Genomic DNA, 19,922 nt, shown 5'->3' with positions numbered 1-19,922 from the left:
TGTGTTGGCGAATAGGCCTACTAGTAATAATAACAGTAATAGTAGTGACGTTTTTAAAAAGGAGTGGTTGTGGAAAGAAATTGCGACAAGGGCAGAGGATGATAACTATCTGTCAGAGTAGTGTGCGCGTAGCTGTCAGTTGTCTTCTGAAATGCTTTAAGTCCTGGCGCAACGTAAGTTGGAAAGCCCACTCCATCGGAAAGAAGAGCAGACCTTGCATAACCGTGCAAGTAGGCTACGTGAAAAAAAAATCAATAACCAAAAAACTGCCAACGGCGACATTTCCGTGATAGTTAAATATAACGTGCTTCTTGTCATTTTGTTGCGTATGGTAGAGAAGAGCTCCTGGAGTAAATTAAGGTGTTTATAGCAGCATATAGGCTACATAAACACACAGACATACCCATTATTGCGTGTGTGTGTGTGTGTGTGTGTGTGTGTGTGTGCGTGCGTGCGTGCGTGCGTGCGTGTGTGTGTGTGTGTGTTGACCTCTCCTCTCCTCCTCTCTCCTCTTCTTTTCCTCTCATCTCTTCTCCTTCCTTGGAGTGTGCGGATGTGAGGTTTTGTAGTGTTTGGCTGTGTGTTTGGTTGTATATTAAAGGTCTGTTGTGTGGCTTGAGTGATGTGATTCACTGTTTTCAGTGGTAAAAATAAAGCAGAAGTTAAAATATAATTAAAAAGTGTATATAATATGCTTATTATGTTAAGTAGGCCTATGTAGGCCTATAGTGTTTATGTGTTTTGGAAATAGTTGAATAAAATAACCATGATTTAAAAAAAAAAAACATAACTAGCCTAACGCATAGCCTAGTTTATTTTGGCGAGATTAAAAAAAAATGGCTAGTTGACCTTCTGTTTGGCTGGTAAGAAAAAATGTCTACTAGCCAAATTGGCTGGTGGTGGAAAAAGTTAATTTAGAGCCCTGTCGGGCACCCCAAGTTAAACTCACATGCAAGGCTCTCATAGCGGTGCGCCACCTCGTCTGGCTGTGTTTCCCAATTGACATAAATAATGCAGAGAAACGAGCGAATCACGAAAGCCTTTCTGTGTTGCGTCACATCGAAAGAAGGCGTTGCCCACAAAGGTTTATGTCGACCCATTTTTCTAAATACATGTAGAGTATTTTTTTTCTGCTTGTTTTCAAAACAAGCAACACCTGGTGGCCCGAAACCTAGCTTAGCTTAGCTATCAGCTGGTTGCTACTCTCAGGTACACACACAGCACAAAGCCTCATACATACAGCAAGCCCACTCTGGTTGTTCCGTGCCTGCAGCTCGCCTAGGGGTCACTGTCGAAAGAGCACAGCCCTAAATGGAGCCTGCACGTCTCCGTTGGCGTCCCTATAGTGCAGTACCACCCGAGGAAGTGGCGACTCTGTTTCCCATTACATTCTCTCCAAGAACAGGAGGACTGAGCCAATCAGAGACACACTTCCACGAGAGCAGGAGGAGTGAGCCAATCAGAGACCCTCTCGTTTTTCCACAAGCCACCTTGCTAGCTTGCAAAAACGGCTTGAAACAAAGCAACCAGAACGTTTTTTAAAACAGGACCAACGCGTAACACATTCAATAACAATGGGGAACACAGTAATATTTATGAAATGACGTTGAGAGGCCATCTTTAAAAGATGGCAGCCATCTCGGATTTTTTGCGTGGCCAAGGACATTTTTTTAAGGAGTGCACACCAATGAATATTTGTGCCAAATCTATACGCACACTTCTGTGCACTTATCGGCTCTGGTATATCTGCCTATAAATAAGGAAAAAATGAAGTAGCGCCCCCTGTGGTGGCCAAGGGAGCAGGTTTATGCCCTGGCAACAGGCAGATTTGGATTCAGCACCCCCCAATTGACCAAGAACACATATTTTTAAGTTGCCGCTAAGAGGTCGCAACGAAACTCATTTTCCACATGAGCTATGATTTCTGGCCCGCAGCCTAATCTTTCTGTACCGAGGGGTGTAGCGGTTGGTTTAGCCACCAGTAGGCCTACTCACTCAACAGGTGCAGAATCAGATGACTGAACTAACAGAATGCTTCTGGCGAACAGGAACAGGATAGGAATCTGTGGATCACACTGCAAGAAACAATAGTCCAGTTGTGTAAATCAAGTGAATCTGAAGGCAGACAAACGGTTTATGCACTTTTTTGCCTCTGACAACAGATGTCAGTAAACATATGAACGGGAATGTCCAATCCTTAAATAGGGTCGCCCCGACATCCCCATATCACTAATGTTCCGTTCCCATCATTATTTTCCAATAGGCCTGTAACAACAGTGATTCATTGCTTTCCAACCAGCAATATGCAAGTAAGAGGACGGTGGAGGGTGTTATAAAAGCCTAAAATGTAAACCCAGACAGCAAAAAAGGTATGGCCCATATATGGCAGAAAACCTTTGGCAAACCTTTGGGACAGCACATGGCCCTCATTTGGGCAAAATACTGCATGCCAAAGTGAAAACAAAAGAAGGCCATAATCTGCCATACATTTGCCAAAGATGCATCTTTGGACTGCCATAAGAATGCCAAACATCCCGATACCAGCCAACGCTTAACCATAATTTTCCCAGAATTACCCATAAGTTAACAATAAGTTACCCATAATAGCCATAACTGTGCCATAACTATGCCATAACACAGCTTTTATTTAGTTATTTATTTCTACATTGAAGAGGGCTAAGGATATGAATAAATGGTGCCGTATCTTGTTCCTCTCTGTAACCAAAGCCGTATACAAAGTTTAGGCTCAAAAGGTCACTTAACATGAAAGCTATTTAAAAACAATAATTTTCCTCATAGGAAACAAGGACATTTTGGTGACTGTGGATATACATTGAATTGGGATAAAGATCCAAATAAATTGTGCCGTATCTTGTTCCTGTCATGTAACCAAAGCCTTATACAAAGTTTGTGCTCAAAAGGTCACTTAACATAAAATCTATTGGAAAAAACCTCATATGAAACAACTGGACTTTTGTTTCTTGCAGTGTGATCCATGGATTCCTATTAGTCTGGAGGGAATTTGTAGATTTTCATAACAATTGTTCACTTTGTGACAAGTTTCTGATTTTTTGCAAGGTGTTAGGTATGGGTCTAAGGTTTCCAAAAAATCATTGGAGGCAAGTTGGCGGCGCCCCCTATTGGCCGGTATCCATTACTTTCAAAATGGCCCCTGCTGAAAAGAAAACGGGTTGTATCCTACCTTATTATAGTCTGAAAATGTTGTAGGGTGCAGCTTTTCCCATTTCACTAAATAAAATGATTGTTATGTAAACACCATATTACTATTTGAAGGTAATTTCTTGAGAAATACCTGGTCATGGTCAATTTTTGCTCTAAAAATGGTCCATATTATCAAAATCAAGGTAAGCTGTGTTCAGAAACCAATGGTCAATGAATGAATTTGTAGGTGTGGTATTGCAGCTCGCTATCACAGGCAATTGAAGAATGAATGAGTTTCGATTGCGCCGCCTAAAATAATGACTAAAATACAAGTCATAATACAGGAACAATAAAATACTGCAAAGTCCCAGTAATATCTAAACGAACAAAAACTACACTCCTTTACAGTGTGGCTGTGTACTGTGCACATTACAGTAAACTTGAAATAATCGACAGTGATGTGCTGTGAAATTTTGCAGTTAATTACTGTGACACCACGGTAATTCTTAACAGCCTAATATAAACCGTTTTTTAAGTAAAAAGTGACCACACAAATTATATGAAAATGACCTTGAAATAGTAACTTAATAAAGAATTGCCATAACAACTATTTCATTGAATGAAATGGGAAACATTGGACTATATAACAAGTTCACACAAAAAAGGTGAAATAAGGCCATTTGTCTCCACTGATATGTATCCACTGATTTTTGAAAACCTTTTACATAAACACCCTGCCAAAAAACAGAAACTTATCAAGAAGTGAACGATTTCATGAATAGCGAAATTTTCATAGGAATTGTTCACTTCTTGACAAGTTTCTGGTCCCACTTGGCTTCGTTCTCCATGACTGAGGTACCATTAGCATGCAACTATTCCACTACACTGTTCTCTTGAAGTGCTATTTGGGGCTCTCGTTAGCGTCAATGAAATTTTAGGGGATGCAGTGCTGTGTTAGAAAGATGGATGGGAGTTTAACCAATGGACATTCATGGGAGTTTCGCAGGTTGGCTCTAATTCATCAACTCTGAGGTGGGATACAAAAGAAAACATGATCGACTATGGGGTATCTAAGTCTCCGCCCCTTCTGGGCAGCTCATGAGGCTGTGAAAGTCAACAAGCTGTAATGGACTGATCAAACCTGTTTTCCGATCCGCCTTACATTCCCCCCTAGATCACATGCTGTGCATATGCTGTACTTCAGAATTATTGATAACCAATGTTGTGCTTGTCGACTTCATTTGTCAAGCGATTTGTGAGATAAGTGCATGCAAAAATATGTAATTATTTGGACTACACAAGAGAAGTCGCATGTCTGACGTGCAGGCACTTCAGCCGCGGTGCAGCGGTTGGGCTGCATATGCACCTTCAGCCTCTGTTCATGTCAAATACTTGAGGCACAGGTTGTAGTCTTTTACCCAGTTTCGCACAAAAACTAAAATAACCTTTCTTGCCGAAAATGAGCGGTCTTACGACACCAATTGAAACCTTTAAAATTCACTGCTATCATATTATGTGAAATCCACAGCACATGCCAAACTTCCATTCAAAATGTTGCTAGTTACAGCCCCAGAAGAAGGGTGTGACTTACATAGGTGCCCCATGTTGATTGCGAAAATGACATTGGTCAGTCTTGCTTCAGCTGCATGAAGTAACACAGCAAGCACTAGCAACACTAAAAGCTAGCTCTCAAAGCAAAACACAATTTGCAACACTCAAGTCATCAAGTGAACTTCATTGTCAAAATCTATGTAACAGGGTTAACACAGAAGTGCCCTCTTGGAACAGTGTGAAGTGTACAGTTCCTGGATGGCTGGAATAGGTGATCTGATTATCTTTTCTGCTGTCATCACCAGCCTCTTTGTCTCTAGTTAGACAACTGCCATACCAGATGGAGAGACTGCTGGTCAGGATGATCTCAATGACACTCCTGTAGAAGGTGGTGAGTGCAGATGTGGGGACGTTGGCTCTTCTCATCCTCCGCAGGGAGTGGAGTTATGTCTGCGCCTTTTTGACCAAGGCTGTGGTGTTGGTAGTCTATGTGAGGTCATTTGTGATGTGCACTCCCAGGAACATTGTGCTTTTTGCTGACTCCACAGCACTTCCATTGATGATGATTGGGATGTGTGTTTTCCTGAAGTACAGTTATTTCTTTCTCTGAGTCATCGTTGTATCTGATTAGGCCCACCACTGTTGTATCATCAGCAAATTTGAGGATGTGATTCATTTCAAATCTGCCTCAGCATTCGTGGGTCATCAGCGTGAACAGCAGGGGAGATGACACACATCCTTGTGACACCCCGGTGTTAATGATGGTGGTCGCTGAGGAGTTCTTGCAATGCCAACTCTCACTGTCTGCGGTCTGTTTGTGAGAAAGTCCAGCAGCCAGTTGCACAGTGAAGTGCTGATGCCTATTGTACTCAGTTTGTCCATCAGATGTTGAGGGATGACGGTGTTGAACGCAGAGCTGAAGTCGATGAACAGCATCCGTGCGTGACTGTTTTTGTGTTCCAGATGAGCCTGGCAGAGGTGGAGTGCGAATGGATCCAGAGTAGGGGGAGGATAACCAGCAATATGCAACAATACCAGAAGTAATGTCACATGCCTTGCAGAGCAGAGCAAAAAAAAAGCCATCAAAGCCAGCTTTCAGAAAGAGGTGGTTGAGAGTCCAGAATAAGTGCGAGGTTACTATGTGACCAGAGTGATCAGGCAGTTTGCAGGTGAGGCAGTAATTGAATCATGGCATAAAATCTTTTAGTTTTCAGGGAAACCAAAGCACTAATATTGAATATTTATTGGGATTGGGCTGCTTGTTGCCAGCAGGATTGTTGCAGGTTCTTATGTTTCAATCATTCACCCTTTCATCAATTTCACAAAAATAGCATAGTCTATCAAAATGTATGTGCAATGTGCTATATTTGTTGTTGCATTTAAAAAATTTAAGGAGCCATGTGATTGAAGTTATAGGGGTGGTATTGAAGCTAGATGGCCATCACAGGTAATTGAAGAAAGAACGTGTGTCAAACAAGCTGCCTAAAATAACTTGCCTAAAACACAGGAACAATGGAATACTGGGAAGTTCGAGTAACATCTATATTAACAAAAACAACAATAATACAGCAATTTACTGTACACCTGCACAGTGTGGTTGTGTACTGTGCACATTGCTGTAAAACACTGTAAATCATTGAGCTAGAAATTTGGGATGAGATTTTACCGTTAATGACTGTGATACCCTGGTAATTCTCAAAAGGGCACCATTTTTCAAGCAAAAAACTGACCATGACCACACATTTGACATGAAAATGAGCTTCAAATGGTAATATGGTATTGGCATAACAACCATTTCATGAAATAGATTGTGAAACGTCGAATTATAGAACAATTTCAGACAAAAATCAGGCAAAATAAGGCCATTTTGTATTTTATGGATAACGGTCAATAGGGGGCGCCGCCAGTTTGCCTCCAATGAAATGGGAAATGGGAAAAGCTGCACCCTACAACATTTTCAGACCATAATAAGGTAGGATACAACCCGTTTTCTTTTCAGCAGGGGCCATTTTGAAAGTAATGGATACCGGCCAATAGGGGGCGCCGCCAACTTGCCTCCAATGATTTTTGAAAACCTTAGACCCATAGCTAACACCCTGCCAAAAATCAGAAACTTGTCACGAAGTGAACGATTTTCACGAATTCCCTCTAGACTATATCCTGTTCCTGTTCGCCAGAAGCATACTGTTAGTTAAGTCATCTGATTCTGCACCTGTTGAGTGAGTAGGCCTACTGGTGGCTAAACCAAGCGCTGAAGTATGGAATGTTTTCGAGCGTGCTTATTGCTGAAACTCAACCGATTACTTAGATCTATTACATTGGCCCCAGCGGTTAACATTGGCTGCGTTTTTCGCTAAACAGCTTAAAATGAGCTAACTACGTAATGCCGCGGCATTTCCCAGAATGGCTCATCATTAGACACATTATGTGGCATGGCAAATCGATGGTGAAACTTTCATTTTACGTCGGAACTGTCCTTTAATAAGACAGACATTAAGATAGGACCAATTACAGTATACAAGTGAGTAATAATAAAGTGATGAGGTAATAAATAACAACAAAACATTTAACATTAAACATGTAGCATGTAGGAATAAGAATAAAATAAAACAATATTAGGCTAAAACGTGAAAATTGCATAGCCACTAGCCCTGTTTAGGCCCTATCCCTAGTCTAACATACTCTCCTTTACCACTTTTCCCTCATCTTTAGATCAACTGTGATTGCTGTTTACAAAGCCCATGTTTTCTGAACTAGATGGTTAATGTCTTTTTTTCCTTGTCGTCAAGGAAAAAAAAAAAAGGGGGGGGGGTGTTGACAGAGGGCTTGGGTTGGGGTGGATGGTAATTGTGAATTGTGTGTGGGTTTATAATTCATTTTAGTTTTAACATTAACATATATTTCCTTAATACTTTGTATACTGTATCTTTAGGGGAAAACAGTAGGCCTACTTTTTCATTTCAGTCTCTGCTCTTGGCCTGGTACCCTGATAGCTGGAAGAGAGCCCCGTGTCTGAATTTGACACGACAGACAATCGGCCACCAAAAAATATCGTACCTCTAGTGTTTGGAGCTAGTTATTCTCAGCCACTTAAAGGATAACTTCTGCCAATTTCAATATGCTGTTGTATTGCTCACGCTACCCTTGACTTGTCAGTACCTGGTGATGCTGCATTTTTCGACGCATTCCTTTCAGAGATCTGAGCTATTCTAATGGGGGCATACTTTGTTTACATTAGAAACTTTCTTAACATAGGCCTACTCCAAATATTTCCGAAAAAGGTATCACTGTTTGCTAGTTGTCTGCTGATGTTGCATAACCTTCTGGATGTTATTGGGAATAAATCAAGATATATATTTTTTATGTAAACAAACAGCTGCCCCATTACAATGACCAGGATCTTGGAAAAGGCTGAAGAAAAAAAAATCTCAGGTGCTACTGAGTCCAGGGTAGTGTGAGCATTACAACGGCATGTAGTTACCCTTTAAAAGTAAAACAGCAAACGGTAACTCAAATGGAGACACTACAGTTTGCATTACAGACAGAGAAGGGGTGTGGAGGATGCAGTAGCCTAATTATGTTCAATTGAAAGTATAGGCCTAGCACCTGGACTACCATCTTCAAATTTACACATTCTGGTTGTACAGCCGTCTCCAAAAGAGTTGTCGCCTATCCATCTGTTTGGAATAACAGCTAATAACCTGACTTTCAATTAATCACTTGGCTTCAGAAGTCACTCATATGAAAGCTACAACCCTCCCGAATGAAAATGTATGTACAAAAATACATTTCATGCACCAAAGAAAGATTGACCCTTTAATGAACACAGACAGGGCAGATTTTCACAAGACAAAAGTTTTGTCGCCTATCGAACATAATGTGAAAATGAGCAGATAAGTCACTTCAAAACACTTCAAATACGCAGATCGGGTGTCATACTTAATCACTGAATCACTCTCACCTCTTCAAAAAATCAACTTTGGCCTTAGGTGTATGTTTAGGGTCATTGTAATCATGGAAAGCAACACAATGAAAAACAATGAAGATCAATGAGAGATGGTGACATATTCGCTATTCGTAGAGCAATACATGTTTAACTTCATGATTTAATCAATGATAAAAGCCCTCAAACACCTGCAGCATGAATGCAGCTCCTCATAAGAGCTGTATACCTACCATGTTTCACTTAATGCACCATTTTTCTTTTTTCATATTGTTCATCTCCAACACCAAACAGTTTTGATGCTATCAGTTCTAAAATTATTGATCTTGGGATCCTGACTTCAGAGTCCCATTAGCCTCCATTTTTGTCAGAATTAGGCCTGACATACTCTTGAAGCTGATCCAAGATCAACCATTTTAGAACTGATAGCATCAAAACGGTATGGTGTTAAAGGTGAATAATCTGGAAAAAGTACATGGTGCCTAAAGTCAAACATGGGAGGGATACAGCTCTTGTGTCGAGCTGCATGCATGCTGCTGATGTGTGAGTGCTTTTTTTCATTGATTAAATCATGAAGTTAAAAATGTATTGCTCTACGAATAGCAAATATGTCACCATCTCTCATTGACCTCCATTGATTTTCATTGTGTTGCTTTCCATGATTAATGACCCTAAACATACATCTAAGGCCAAAGTTGATTTTTTTGAAGAGGTGAGAGTGAATCAGTGATTAAGTATGACAATCAATCTGCTTATTAGAAGTGTTTTGAATTGACTTATCTGCTCATTTTCACATTATGTTTGATAAGCAACTAAACTTTTGTCTTTTGAAAAACTGCCCTGTCTGAGTTCATTGAAGGTTCAATATCTCTTTGGTGTATGAAATGTATTTTGGTACATAAAACTTCATTCGGGAGGGTTGTAGCTTTCATATGAGTGACTTCTGAAGCCAAGTGATTAATTGAAAGTCAGGTTATTAACTGTTATTCCAAACAGATGGATAGGCGACAACTCTTTTGGAGACGGCTGTATACTTTTCAACACTTCACAATCACTAATACACTCATTGAGAAGTTGAGTACAATGGGAAGTAGCCTCTTTCTGCAGATGGGGTCGCCGGGCGGCGGGCCTATTCACTATTTGCTGGAAATACTCAACTACATCATAACAACATTGCTATGACATTACTGAGAGCCTTAACAGATTAAGACACAGCCATTACAATTTTGGTGACAGTAAGGTTATAGCATAGGCTATTGTAGGTCTCAAAAGAAGACTTGTCTTTGTGTAGGCCTAGGCCTATGTCCAAGTGTCCACCTTTATTCCTTTCCGGGCAATAAAGGTTTCATTCATTTATTTTTATGAACCCAAAGCAGAAAATACATTTGTTGCCTAGAGATTAGAGAAGATAGCCTATGCAGCAGGAGACAGTTTGTTGGCACGACTGCTGACAGCTTTGGCTGGGCTGCTAGGGACCGATATCAGAAATTGCCTAGTGTACAGCCTAGTCTGAAAACCCAACTGTAAAGCTTTGCTTCCGTTTTGAAAGTGTCATGGCCTCCCCCGACTGCATGTCCTTATGCTCTGCTGCCGATGATCGTGCGAGTTCAGTGGCTCTAGGCACTGGCAGTGAATTTGCATAGCAGAGTGATAGGGGCACGGGGCAGAGCAGTCCTCCAGTTTTGGTTGTGGGTGGGCGTGGCTTAGTCGCAGACGACACAGGCCTTTCTTGAGGCGTCTCCAAAACAACAGACTTCGGAGCACAGTCTGGAGTCGGCCCTGCATAAAGTTATAAAGCTCGGCGACAAACATGATTGCACCAAAACCACGAAAGTGACCTTCTAAGGTAAGTTTCAGACGAACGTTTGCTGTTGGCAGGCACTCGTTTCCTGCATCTAAATGTGTTTTTTTTAATTAACTGAGCGATTTTAAGTGCACACTTTCAACAACAGCTGTCTCGAAATCTCTGACTGCAGTGTTGACAGCTGTTTTTTACAATTGATAGGTATACCCAGGTGACTAAAAGTCCAAGTAGGTTAAGTTAAAAAAAAAGAACAGACTTCTTTCTTGCGTTGTTACTTTGGCCAATTCTTTTTGCAGACAGGCCTATCGTAATCTGATGACCTTGGACACTATGCCGTAGCCTATGCGTTTTCATTTATGGATGTCCAGTGCTTGGGAAATATTGCTTTAGTTTTAGGTCTTGTGTAAATAGCCATCCACGTTATGACTAGTTAGCGTTGCTAATTATTACATAAACTAACTGAAACGGCACAGCTACTGATATTTTTCTTAGACTGAACCAGTCCAACTTAGTGAAGTCTTGCAAAGTCTTGCAAAGAAGTGTCAAATAGGCTGCCAGCTCTTACTGTATCATTGGCTGCCAGCCTTGTTTTCGGGAAGGGTTGTCTACCTGTGTTTATGGACAAAACGTGGCCTACCCATGCAAGTAGGATGAGACAACATCTGAGGGGATCTATTTAAATTCTCATCATAATTTAACCACAGCTTATTAGACCTACCTGTCTGATAAACCAGACTAAATTTGAGATTGGATAAGACCTACCTCCTTTAAATTCAGTTTTGGGAGAAATAGTTGCCCTATGCCCTAGAATCTATGCAGAAAACTTTGAAAATAACTGTTTGTCCACTGCTGGAGCTGCTGGTGTCCGTCCTCACACAGACTGTGTGTTTTCTTCTGTTCTTGATTTCCTTTGCAGAACATCTCACCTGAGTCGTGAGGAACCATGGACAGTAGCCGGGAGGCCGAGCATTTCACCTCAAATGACCCCAAAGCTACCCACTCCACAGACAGCGCCCAGCAGCAGACCAGCGCAGGTAGTGTGACCATGGGAACTAATCAGACCCCCTTGGGAAACAGTTGGCATAGCAACCAGAGCTTGAAAAATACAAACACACACACTCACACACACACACACGCACACTCATGGACGCGCGCGCGCACACACACACACACACACACACACACACACACACACACACACACACACGCACACACACACACACACACACACACACACACACACACACACACACACACACACACGCACATGCACAGTACACACACACACACACACACACACACACACACACACACACACACACACACACACACACACACACACACACACACACACACACACCGGGGTGCCAATTTATATGTCTGCTGGTGGGTGCTTGTGTATACATGACTTGTTGTCATTTAGACCAGTGTTTCCCAACCAGGGGCACGTGTACCACTGGGGGTACGCGAGCACACCTCAGGGGGTACGCGGAAAGATGTAATAATAACAAATATATTGACTGTAGTCACATTGGGATAGAGCAACAGAACATGAGTGAGGGCGAGGGGGTACATGTCATATGACAAAATGGCTTAGGGGGTACCCAGGACAAAAAAGGTTGGGAAACACTGATTTAGACATTGAGTTTCCCACATAGACTGTCGTGTTGTACTGTGTGGCCAACAAAAGTGATCAGGTCTTGTTAAGTAACCCTTTCCTGCAGATGAGATGACCGGCAATCCTGTTCACTATTTGCTGAAAAAATGTGTCTACATCATAACATTGCAATGACATTGCCAAGAGTCTTTAGTAACAGATTACAACGTGGTCATTAGCATTTTGGGGACAATAAGGTTATAACATAGGCTCTGTATTGGCCTGTCACAATATTCAATAAGTCAATATAGTCTGATAACTTTTTTAGAAGCACAATGACTTTTCTGGCCACAGTATTTGCGTGTTTCTTTGTTTTCCTTGTCACTCTCTCCCGTTCTCTACCTAAGAGACTGAATACCCATAGGCACATTTCACTCAGCGTAATGACGCTTACATGTTGGTGTACTTTTAATTTTCAGTGCAGTTGTGCATTGTCAAGCTCAGCCATTGAGACAAGTGTTGTACGACTGTTGATGACTAAAACTAATAATAAATAGACAAAATATAACACTTCAAAAGTATCTAGAGGTTATTTATGCCCTGTTAGGCAATTTATCGCAATAACTTCTTGCCCAATTTATCGTCCAGCAAAATTTGTTATCGTGACAGCCCTTGCTATATGAAAGGTTTAAATACATGATAATAATATATTCTAGAAAATGTATCAGGTCAAACCACGTTCACCGTAGGAAGCATTTCATTTATGATGTGCTCAATTGGCTGCTGAACAAGACCAATAAAATGCAGTGTTTTTCTGTTTGTCTGATAATTTGTAGGGCACAGTCCACGTATTGATCGGTAATAGTCTAGGTGAGAGAGGAAGAGACAGATAGAGACAGTGTGTGTGCGTGTGCGTGTGCGTGTGCGTGTTTGTGCGTGTGTGTGTGTGTGTGCATGCTGTGGCTCAGTGATAGGAGATATGAGTTCTAGTCACCTGTTGTTGCGCTCCAGCGATAAAATGACTGCTCTCATGATGTGTATTATTCATTAATGAGCACTTTATTACCTATTATATAATATTGTGTGTGCCTGTTTGTGTGTGCTTGTTTGTATGTGTGTGTGTGTCTATTAGGGCTGGGCGGTTGTGGAAAAAATGCGTATCAGGGTTTTCTTGATGAAAATTAATATCACGGTTCTCTGCACAATTTTTTTTCATAAGCGGCGATTTTACCCCACATCTCGATGTTTCTGAAGAAAAGGCTGAAATTAAATTTAAAAATGAGATAAAATCCTGGATTGTAATAAATCTCCATTTCTATTTTAATCACTTTTTTGGAATAAAACGTTAAAAAAACCTTCTCTCGTCAAAAAGTGAACCTTGTGTAGGTGAAAACCGTTATCACGTTTTTTCAATGGTATACCGCTCAGCCCTAGTGTCAATGTGTGTGTGTGTGTGTGTGTGTGTGTGTGTGTGTGTGTGCGTGCGTGCGTGCGTGCGTGCGTGCGTGCGTGCGCGTGTGTGTGTGTGTGTGTGTAAAGACGCTGCTGAGGTTAGGTTTGTTGTGCCAGACAGTGCCAGCGATAAAATGACTGGTCTCATGATGTGTATTATTCATTAATGAGCACTTTATTATCTATTATATAATTTGTGTGTGTGCTTGTTTGTGTGTGCTTGTTTGTGTGTACCACATCTTAATCTGTTACTAGACTCTTGGCAATGTCATTGAATGTTATGATGTAGGTACTTTTTTTTTCTGCAAATAGTGAACAGGATTGCTGGCCATCTCATCTGCATGAAAGGGTTACTTAACAAGACCTGATCACTTTTGTTGGCCACACAGTACAATACGTCTGTTTGGGAAACTCTACGATGTCTAAATGGCAGTGAGTCATGTAAACACAAGCACTCACCAACAGAGACATAAATTGGCACCACATTGTGTGTGTGTGTGTGTGTGTGTGTGTGTGTGTGTGTGTGTGTGCTTGCGTGCGTTTGCGCGTGCATATGTGTGTGTAAAGACGCTGCTGAGGTGGGGTTTGTTGTGCCATACAGTGGCATCGGTTGATTGAGTAGTCAGACTGGCTTGATGGCACTGGCATGAGGACTCAATGTGCCCATGGGTGACTCACCCGGTAGTAGGTGCTCTCGGCTCCACAACGTCCATAAGTAAACAGTAATGAAGTGTGTGTGTGTGAGAGAGAGAGAGAGAGAGAGAGAGAGAGAGAGAGAGAGAGAGAGAGAGAGAGAGAGAGAGAGAGAGAGAGAGAGAGAGAGAGAGAGAGAGTAAGATAGAAAGAGAGAGCTAATCCCAAAATCAATCCCTGAAGTTTCCACCCGGCAGGATGGCTGCAAAGGCGCTTATTATTATAATGACGGAAAAGAGAAAATAGGCAGTACGTACAGCGTAGGCAGGACATGTCTGCATGCGTGCCTGCATACACTGTACAATAGTGGTTCTCAACACCCCCTTGACCTCATCATAACCCTGCCAACGCCCCCCTTATAGTACTCTATTAAAAAATTAAATGGACTAATGCCACCAATGGCAGCTAAGCATCGCCCCCTCTCAACTGTATCCTTTTCAACACCCTCCTAGGGCTCTCCTACTGCTTTACTGCCCCCGTTGAGAAACACTACTCTACAAGTACTTTTAAGGTTGGAAAAAGCAGAGCTTTTAGTACTTTAGACAAGGGTTGCAAGTGCAGGCTTGCAATCTGCAATTGGGCTGTCTTTCGTCACAGGCTGATGCTGCAGGGTTTAAAAAAAAAAAAAAAATTAAATGCATATTTGTAAAAAAAATAAAAAAAAATGCCAGTCCTTTTTTCTGGTCCCAGTCCAGCCTTGTTGAAGTGTTTAGGAATTATGGGGTGATGTTGACATGCATGAGTGTCTATAGTAACAACTGAAAACACTCCCTAGCTGTCTTGTTTAGGGAGGGATGTGCGTCTCCTGAATATTTGAGGTCAGTAAGATATGTGAGCAGATGCAATGGTGAATCTGGGGACTTATCTGGTGAGCAGATATGTGAGCAGATGCAATGGTGAATCTGGGGACTTATCTTTCATGATACCATATATGCATACTCATTCTTGTTGGTGAATTTTGGTCCTCTACTGTTTTCCATTTCGATCTACAGAGAAGATATTTTGCTCTCTCTATTTCCCTCATTCCTCTTCTCTAATCTTTCTATCATTTCCTGCATCCCCTGTCTTTGTGTGCGTGTGTGCATGTGTGTGTGTCCCAAACAAGCTAACCTAATTCCATGTATGCAATATCACTCCGCCCAGCACCCATGGTGTTAGAATTTGTACTTAATGTGTTTGTTGGCTTCACGAAAGCAAAGGCACAGCAAATAGCCAAATATTGCTCAATATCCTCCATTATTGGTAGTCGTCATATTTGGAGAAGGAGGTGTTGTTTGTACCCTTAAAACTTCTCTTATTTTGACACCCACACTAGAGTGTGACTTAGCATCATTGTTGTTGTGTGTGTTTGTGCGTGCGTGTGTGTGTGTGTGTGTGTGTGTGTGTGTGTGTGTGTGTGTGTGTATGTGTCTGTGTGTGTGTGTGTATGTGTCTGTGTGTGTGTGTGTATGTGTCTGTGTGTGTGTGTGTGTGTGTGTGTGTGTGTGTGTGTGTGTGTGTAATACCCCACCTCTCTCCTGTGCAGGCTGTGGAGCGGTTCTGGTCCTCTCTGCGCTGATGAATGTATACTCAATGTCTGTGTGTGTGTGTCAATACCTGGGTTCTCATTTTTTGTTTTCCCCTGGCTGCGCGACCCTGGCTGCGCACAACTCAAACTCTGATAGTTGGAAACCGCTGTCGGTCAAGAAAAATAGCTCACGTGGTTGGCTGCCAGTGGCTGCCAGTGTCCTGGTGAATGTATACTCAATGTGTGTGTGTGTGTGTGTGTGTGTGTGTGTGTGTGTGTGTGTGTGTGTGTGTGTGTGTGTGTGTGTGTGTGTGTGTGTGTGTGTGTGTAATGCCTCCCCTCACTTTCTCTCCCATGTGCAGGCTGTGGAGCGGTTCTGGTCCTCTCTGCGCTAGTGAATGTATACTCAAAGTCTATGTGTGTGTGTCTGTGTGTGTCTGTGTGTCTGTGTGTGTGTGTGTGTGTGTGTGTGTGTGTGTGTGTGTGTGTGTGTGTGTGTGTGTGTGTGTGTGTGTGTGTGTGTGTGTGTGTGTGTGTGTCTATAATACAGGCTGTGGAGCGGTGCTGGTCCTGTCCGAACTGGTGAATGTATACTCAATGTGTGTGTGTGTGTGTGACTATAATACCCCCCCTCCTTGTCTCCTGTGCAGGCTGTGGAGCGGTGCTGGTCCTCTCCGCGCTGGTGGCCTCCGTGAGTGGCCTGCTGCTGGGCTACGAGATGGGCCTGATCTCGGGGGCGCTGCTGCAGCTGCGCGGGGACCTGGCGCTCTCCTGCCGGGGCCAGGAGATGGTGGTGAGCTCGCTGCTGCTGGGCGCGCTGTTCTTCTCGGTGGCCGGGGGCGCCGTGCTGGACCGCTGGGGCCGGCGCTTCGCCATCGTGCTGACGGCGGGCATGGCGGTGGGCGGCACGCTGCTCATGGTGTGCCTGAGCTCTCTCGCCTCCCTGGTGGCCGGGAGGGTGGTGGTGGGCATGGCCGTGGCGCTGTCCGGAACTGCGTCCTGCCTGTACATTGCAGAGGTTAGTACACGTACGCAACACGTGTACACACTATACTACACTAGAGTATTGCACACACTATTTCCTGCAGAGGTTGGTACACATTAGCCTGATTATCATCGGCATTCAAATCTCTTTGAGACTTGGTCTGACCAAGAGCATAACAATTAACGTTTCCCAAACGGCATGGTTGACCCGCCTCCCTTGGTTTGCTTATGGTTGTTCGCTCATCGACAAAGTGGGAGGAGTTCCCGTATTTGCGCCACTAGGAGGGCACAGCCTGGCTAGTACCAATAGGACATGCTTGACTATGCATTGCACAAATGATTTCCTGTCACTGGCCGTGGCACTGTTCGGAACCACGTCATTGCACATTTTACATTGTACATTGAGGTTGGTACATGTACACTACGCTACACTTCACTAGAATGTTGCACAGTGCACACACTACTTCCTGCCGCGTTTGGTACATACAGTACATACAAACTATGTATTACACAATTTCCTGCCATTTGTGTCGTCAGTGGATGAGACAGCGCCCTGCCTTTACACTGCAGAGATTGGTACACTACACCAGTGGTTCTTAACCTGGGGTGCGGGCACCCCCAGGGGGTGCATCTGAGGTTTCAGGGGGTGCGTGGAATTTTGTTTGTGTTGAGGTTGGGACCAAAATTAAAACATAATAATCAGGCCAAATCAAGACCAAATTTCGGTCCCCATGTAAAGTCCTTAAAGTATTGATAGATGTCTAAAGCTAAAATCATTGTAATTAATCACTAAAATCATTTTTTTTTTTGTGGATACACGTGTAGACGTTTGAGTTGGGGGTGTGCGGCTTGTCTTGGACACAGGTTAGGGGGTGCTTCAAGAAAAAAGGTTAAGAACCACTGCACTACACTACACTACTACACTAGAGTATTGCACAGACTTTTCCCTGTCATTTCCTGTCATGCCCTCACTGCCTGGACATAATGTCAAGAGTTTCAGCGCACAGAACACATCATTCTTGACAAGTGGGAACTTGCTCTTGCCATTCAACAACAGAAAAAGTACATGATGCACTATTAGGGCTGCAACCATATTGCAACAATAGGTGGCGTCACAGGCAAGTGCTTTTGTGCTTTTACAGTATTTGTATGGACTGTATGTGCAGGTCTATACTGAACCTGTACTGTGCTGTATGTGTACAGTATGTAAATGTGTGTTCATACCGCTTCCGGCCACAGGTGACGCTGTAGTGTCGCGTGGTCTATCCTTCATGTCTCCACAGGTGGCGCAGCAGGTCTGCTGCGGGCACCTGGTATGCCTGTACGAGCTGATGGTGGTGCCTGGCGTAGTGATGTGTGGTTGATGTGTATATGTATATTATTGTGTATATTAATTTCAATGTTTCAAGGAGGAGGCCGCACCTAGCACAGCAGTGTTTTTTAAACGCGTTTCGGCATGTGCCTTCTTCAGTGTGCGGCCTCCTTCTTGAAAAATGTACTGTATATAAATGTACCGATTCCTTATTTGTCCGCAGATGGCGCCGCAGGCATGGTGTGGGCGCCTGGTGTGCCTGTGTATGATCTGAAGGTGCAGCTGGGGGTACTACGTGTATATGTACATAAATGTGCCTAAACATGTGTACTGTAAAGGTGCCTATTCCTCTGGTGTCCACAGGTGGCGCTGCAGGCGTGGCGCGGGCGCCTGGTATGCCTGTACGAGCTAATGGTGGTGCTGGGGGTAGTATATACTGTATATACTGTATATAAAGGTGCCTATTCCTCTGGTGTCCACAGGTGGCGCCGCAGGCGTGGCGCGGGCGGCTGGTGTGCCTGTACGAGCTGATGGTGGTGCTGGGCGTACTGCTGGGCTTCGGCCTGAGCTACGCCTTCTCGGCGGTGCCCGGCGGCTGGCGCTACACCTTCGCCGCCGTCATCCCGCCGGCGCTGGCCCAGGCCCTGGCCATGTACTTCCTGCCGCGCAGCCCGCGCTTCCTGCTGGCCCAGGGCAAGGAGGAGGAGGCGCGCGCCGTGCTAGAGCGACTCAGGGGCTCGGGGACGCCATCGGCATCGTCAGGGGAGACGCGATCGTCGTCGTCGACGTCGGGAGCAACGGCTGCGGCGGAGGCGGCGGAGGGTGACTTGCCGCCGCTGCCGCCGTCGTCCCCGGCCGTGGAGGAGGAGCTGCGCTCCATCCGCGCCGCGCTGTGCCGCGAGCAGCGCCACAGCTTCCTGGACCTGTTCCGCGGGCACGACAACATGCGCCAGCGGCTGCTGGTGGGCGCCGGCCTGGTGGTGCTGACCCAGGTGACGGGCCAGCCCAACCTGCTGTCCTACGCCTCCACCGTGCTGCACCACGTGGGCTTCCAGTCGGACCAGGCGGCCACGCTGGCCTCCACGGGCCTGGGCCTGGTCAAAGTGGCCGGCACGCTGCCCGCCATCCTGCTGGTGGACCGCGTGGGCCCCAAGGCCTTCCTGACCGTGGGCGCCGTGGTCATGACGCTGTCGCTGGCCACGCTGGGGGTGGCCACCATGCAGAGCCACACGCAGGTCAGCAGCCTGTGTCAGAGTAGCGCGCCGCCCCCCTCCGGGCACAACCATTCCCACTGGGGGCGTGACAAGGACATGGCTGCTGCTGCCGCTGCTATGCCTGCGGGACTGTACCACTCTACCCCGTCCACCCTCCCCATGACGATGAACCTTAGCTACCCCGGGTACAGCCCCGCTCTGGGGCAGCGGGGCAGTGTGGCGCAGGAGGAGGGTGAGAGCGTGTCCTCGTCGCTCAAGTGGATCTCCTTGGTCAGCTTGCTGGTGTACGTCACGGCCTTCTCCTTCAGTCTGGGACCAAGTAAGAGAGTGTGAATGACATACACTTGCAGTACATTCATCACTAGTCAAAGATTAGGCACACTCTGAAAAAATCTCCAAAATGTTTTAAATGCTGCTTTGGTTATGAGTTATGAGACTTAGCTTATTGGGGGGCATTGGGGGCTACCCCCTTGAGTGGTTTCATTTTATGCAGTGAGCACTGTGTGTGCTGTGGAATGCTGTGTCACAATGAAGTGGGCTGTCACTTCACTTAATTTCACTGCTTTGTTCCTACTCATAGTTTTAAGTCTTAACGGAAACATCACCATGTCTGTCAGCCCATTGGTCGGAGTTTATTTTTGGAGGCTTTACACATGATGTTGGTCCGATGATTTTTTTTTTCTTCCAGTTCATCGCCCTATTG

At 44.4% G+C, this 19,922-nt stretch overlaps 1 protein-coding gene across 2 annotated transcripts in view; it reads left to right on the top strand.

The window, feature by feature from the left end:
• The first annotated feature begins 10,395 nt into the window (after window positions 1-10,395).
• Window positions 10,396-19,922, top strand: part of slc2a12 (solute carrier family 2 member 12) — a 16,006-nt gene continuing 6,479 nt past the window's right edge. The window contains exons 1-4 of one of the 2 annotated variants that reach the window (XM_063223474.1): window positions 10,396-10,502; window positions 11,377-11,494; window positions 16,360-16,727; window positions 18,488-19,538. In XM_063223474.1, coding sequence (XP_063079544.1) covers window positions 11,404-11,494; window positions 16,360-16,727; window positions 18,488-19,538 — 1,510 coding nt within the window. In that variant the 5' untranslated portion in view covers window positions 10,396-10,502; window positions 11,377-11,403. Of the gene's footprint in view, window positions 10,503-11,376; window positions 11,495-16,259; window positions 16,728-18,487; window positions 19,539-19,922 lie in introns of those variants that run through there. The other variant, XM_063223475.1, reaches the window with a different exon arrangement.

The sequence above is a fragment of the Engraulis encrasicolus genome, chromosome 18 (genome assembly GCF_034702125.1).
Source record: "Engraulis encrasicolus isolate BLACKSEA-1 chromosome 18, IST_EnEncr_1.0, whole genome shotgun sequence".
In the NCBI taxonomy this organism is placed as follows: domain Eukaryota; kingdom Metazoa; phylum Chordata; class Actinopteri; order Clupeiformes; family Engraulidae; genus Engraulis; species Engraulis encrasicolus.
Note: the sequence above shows the minus strand (reverse complement) of the source record. Positions and strands in the feature narration are given on the sequence as shown.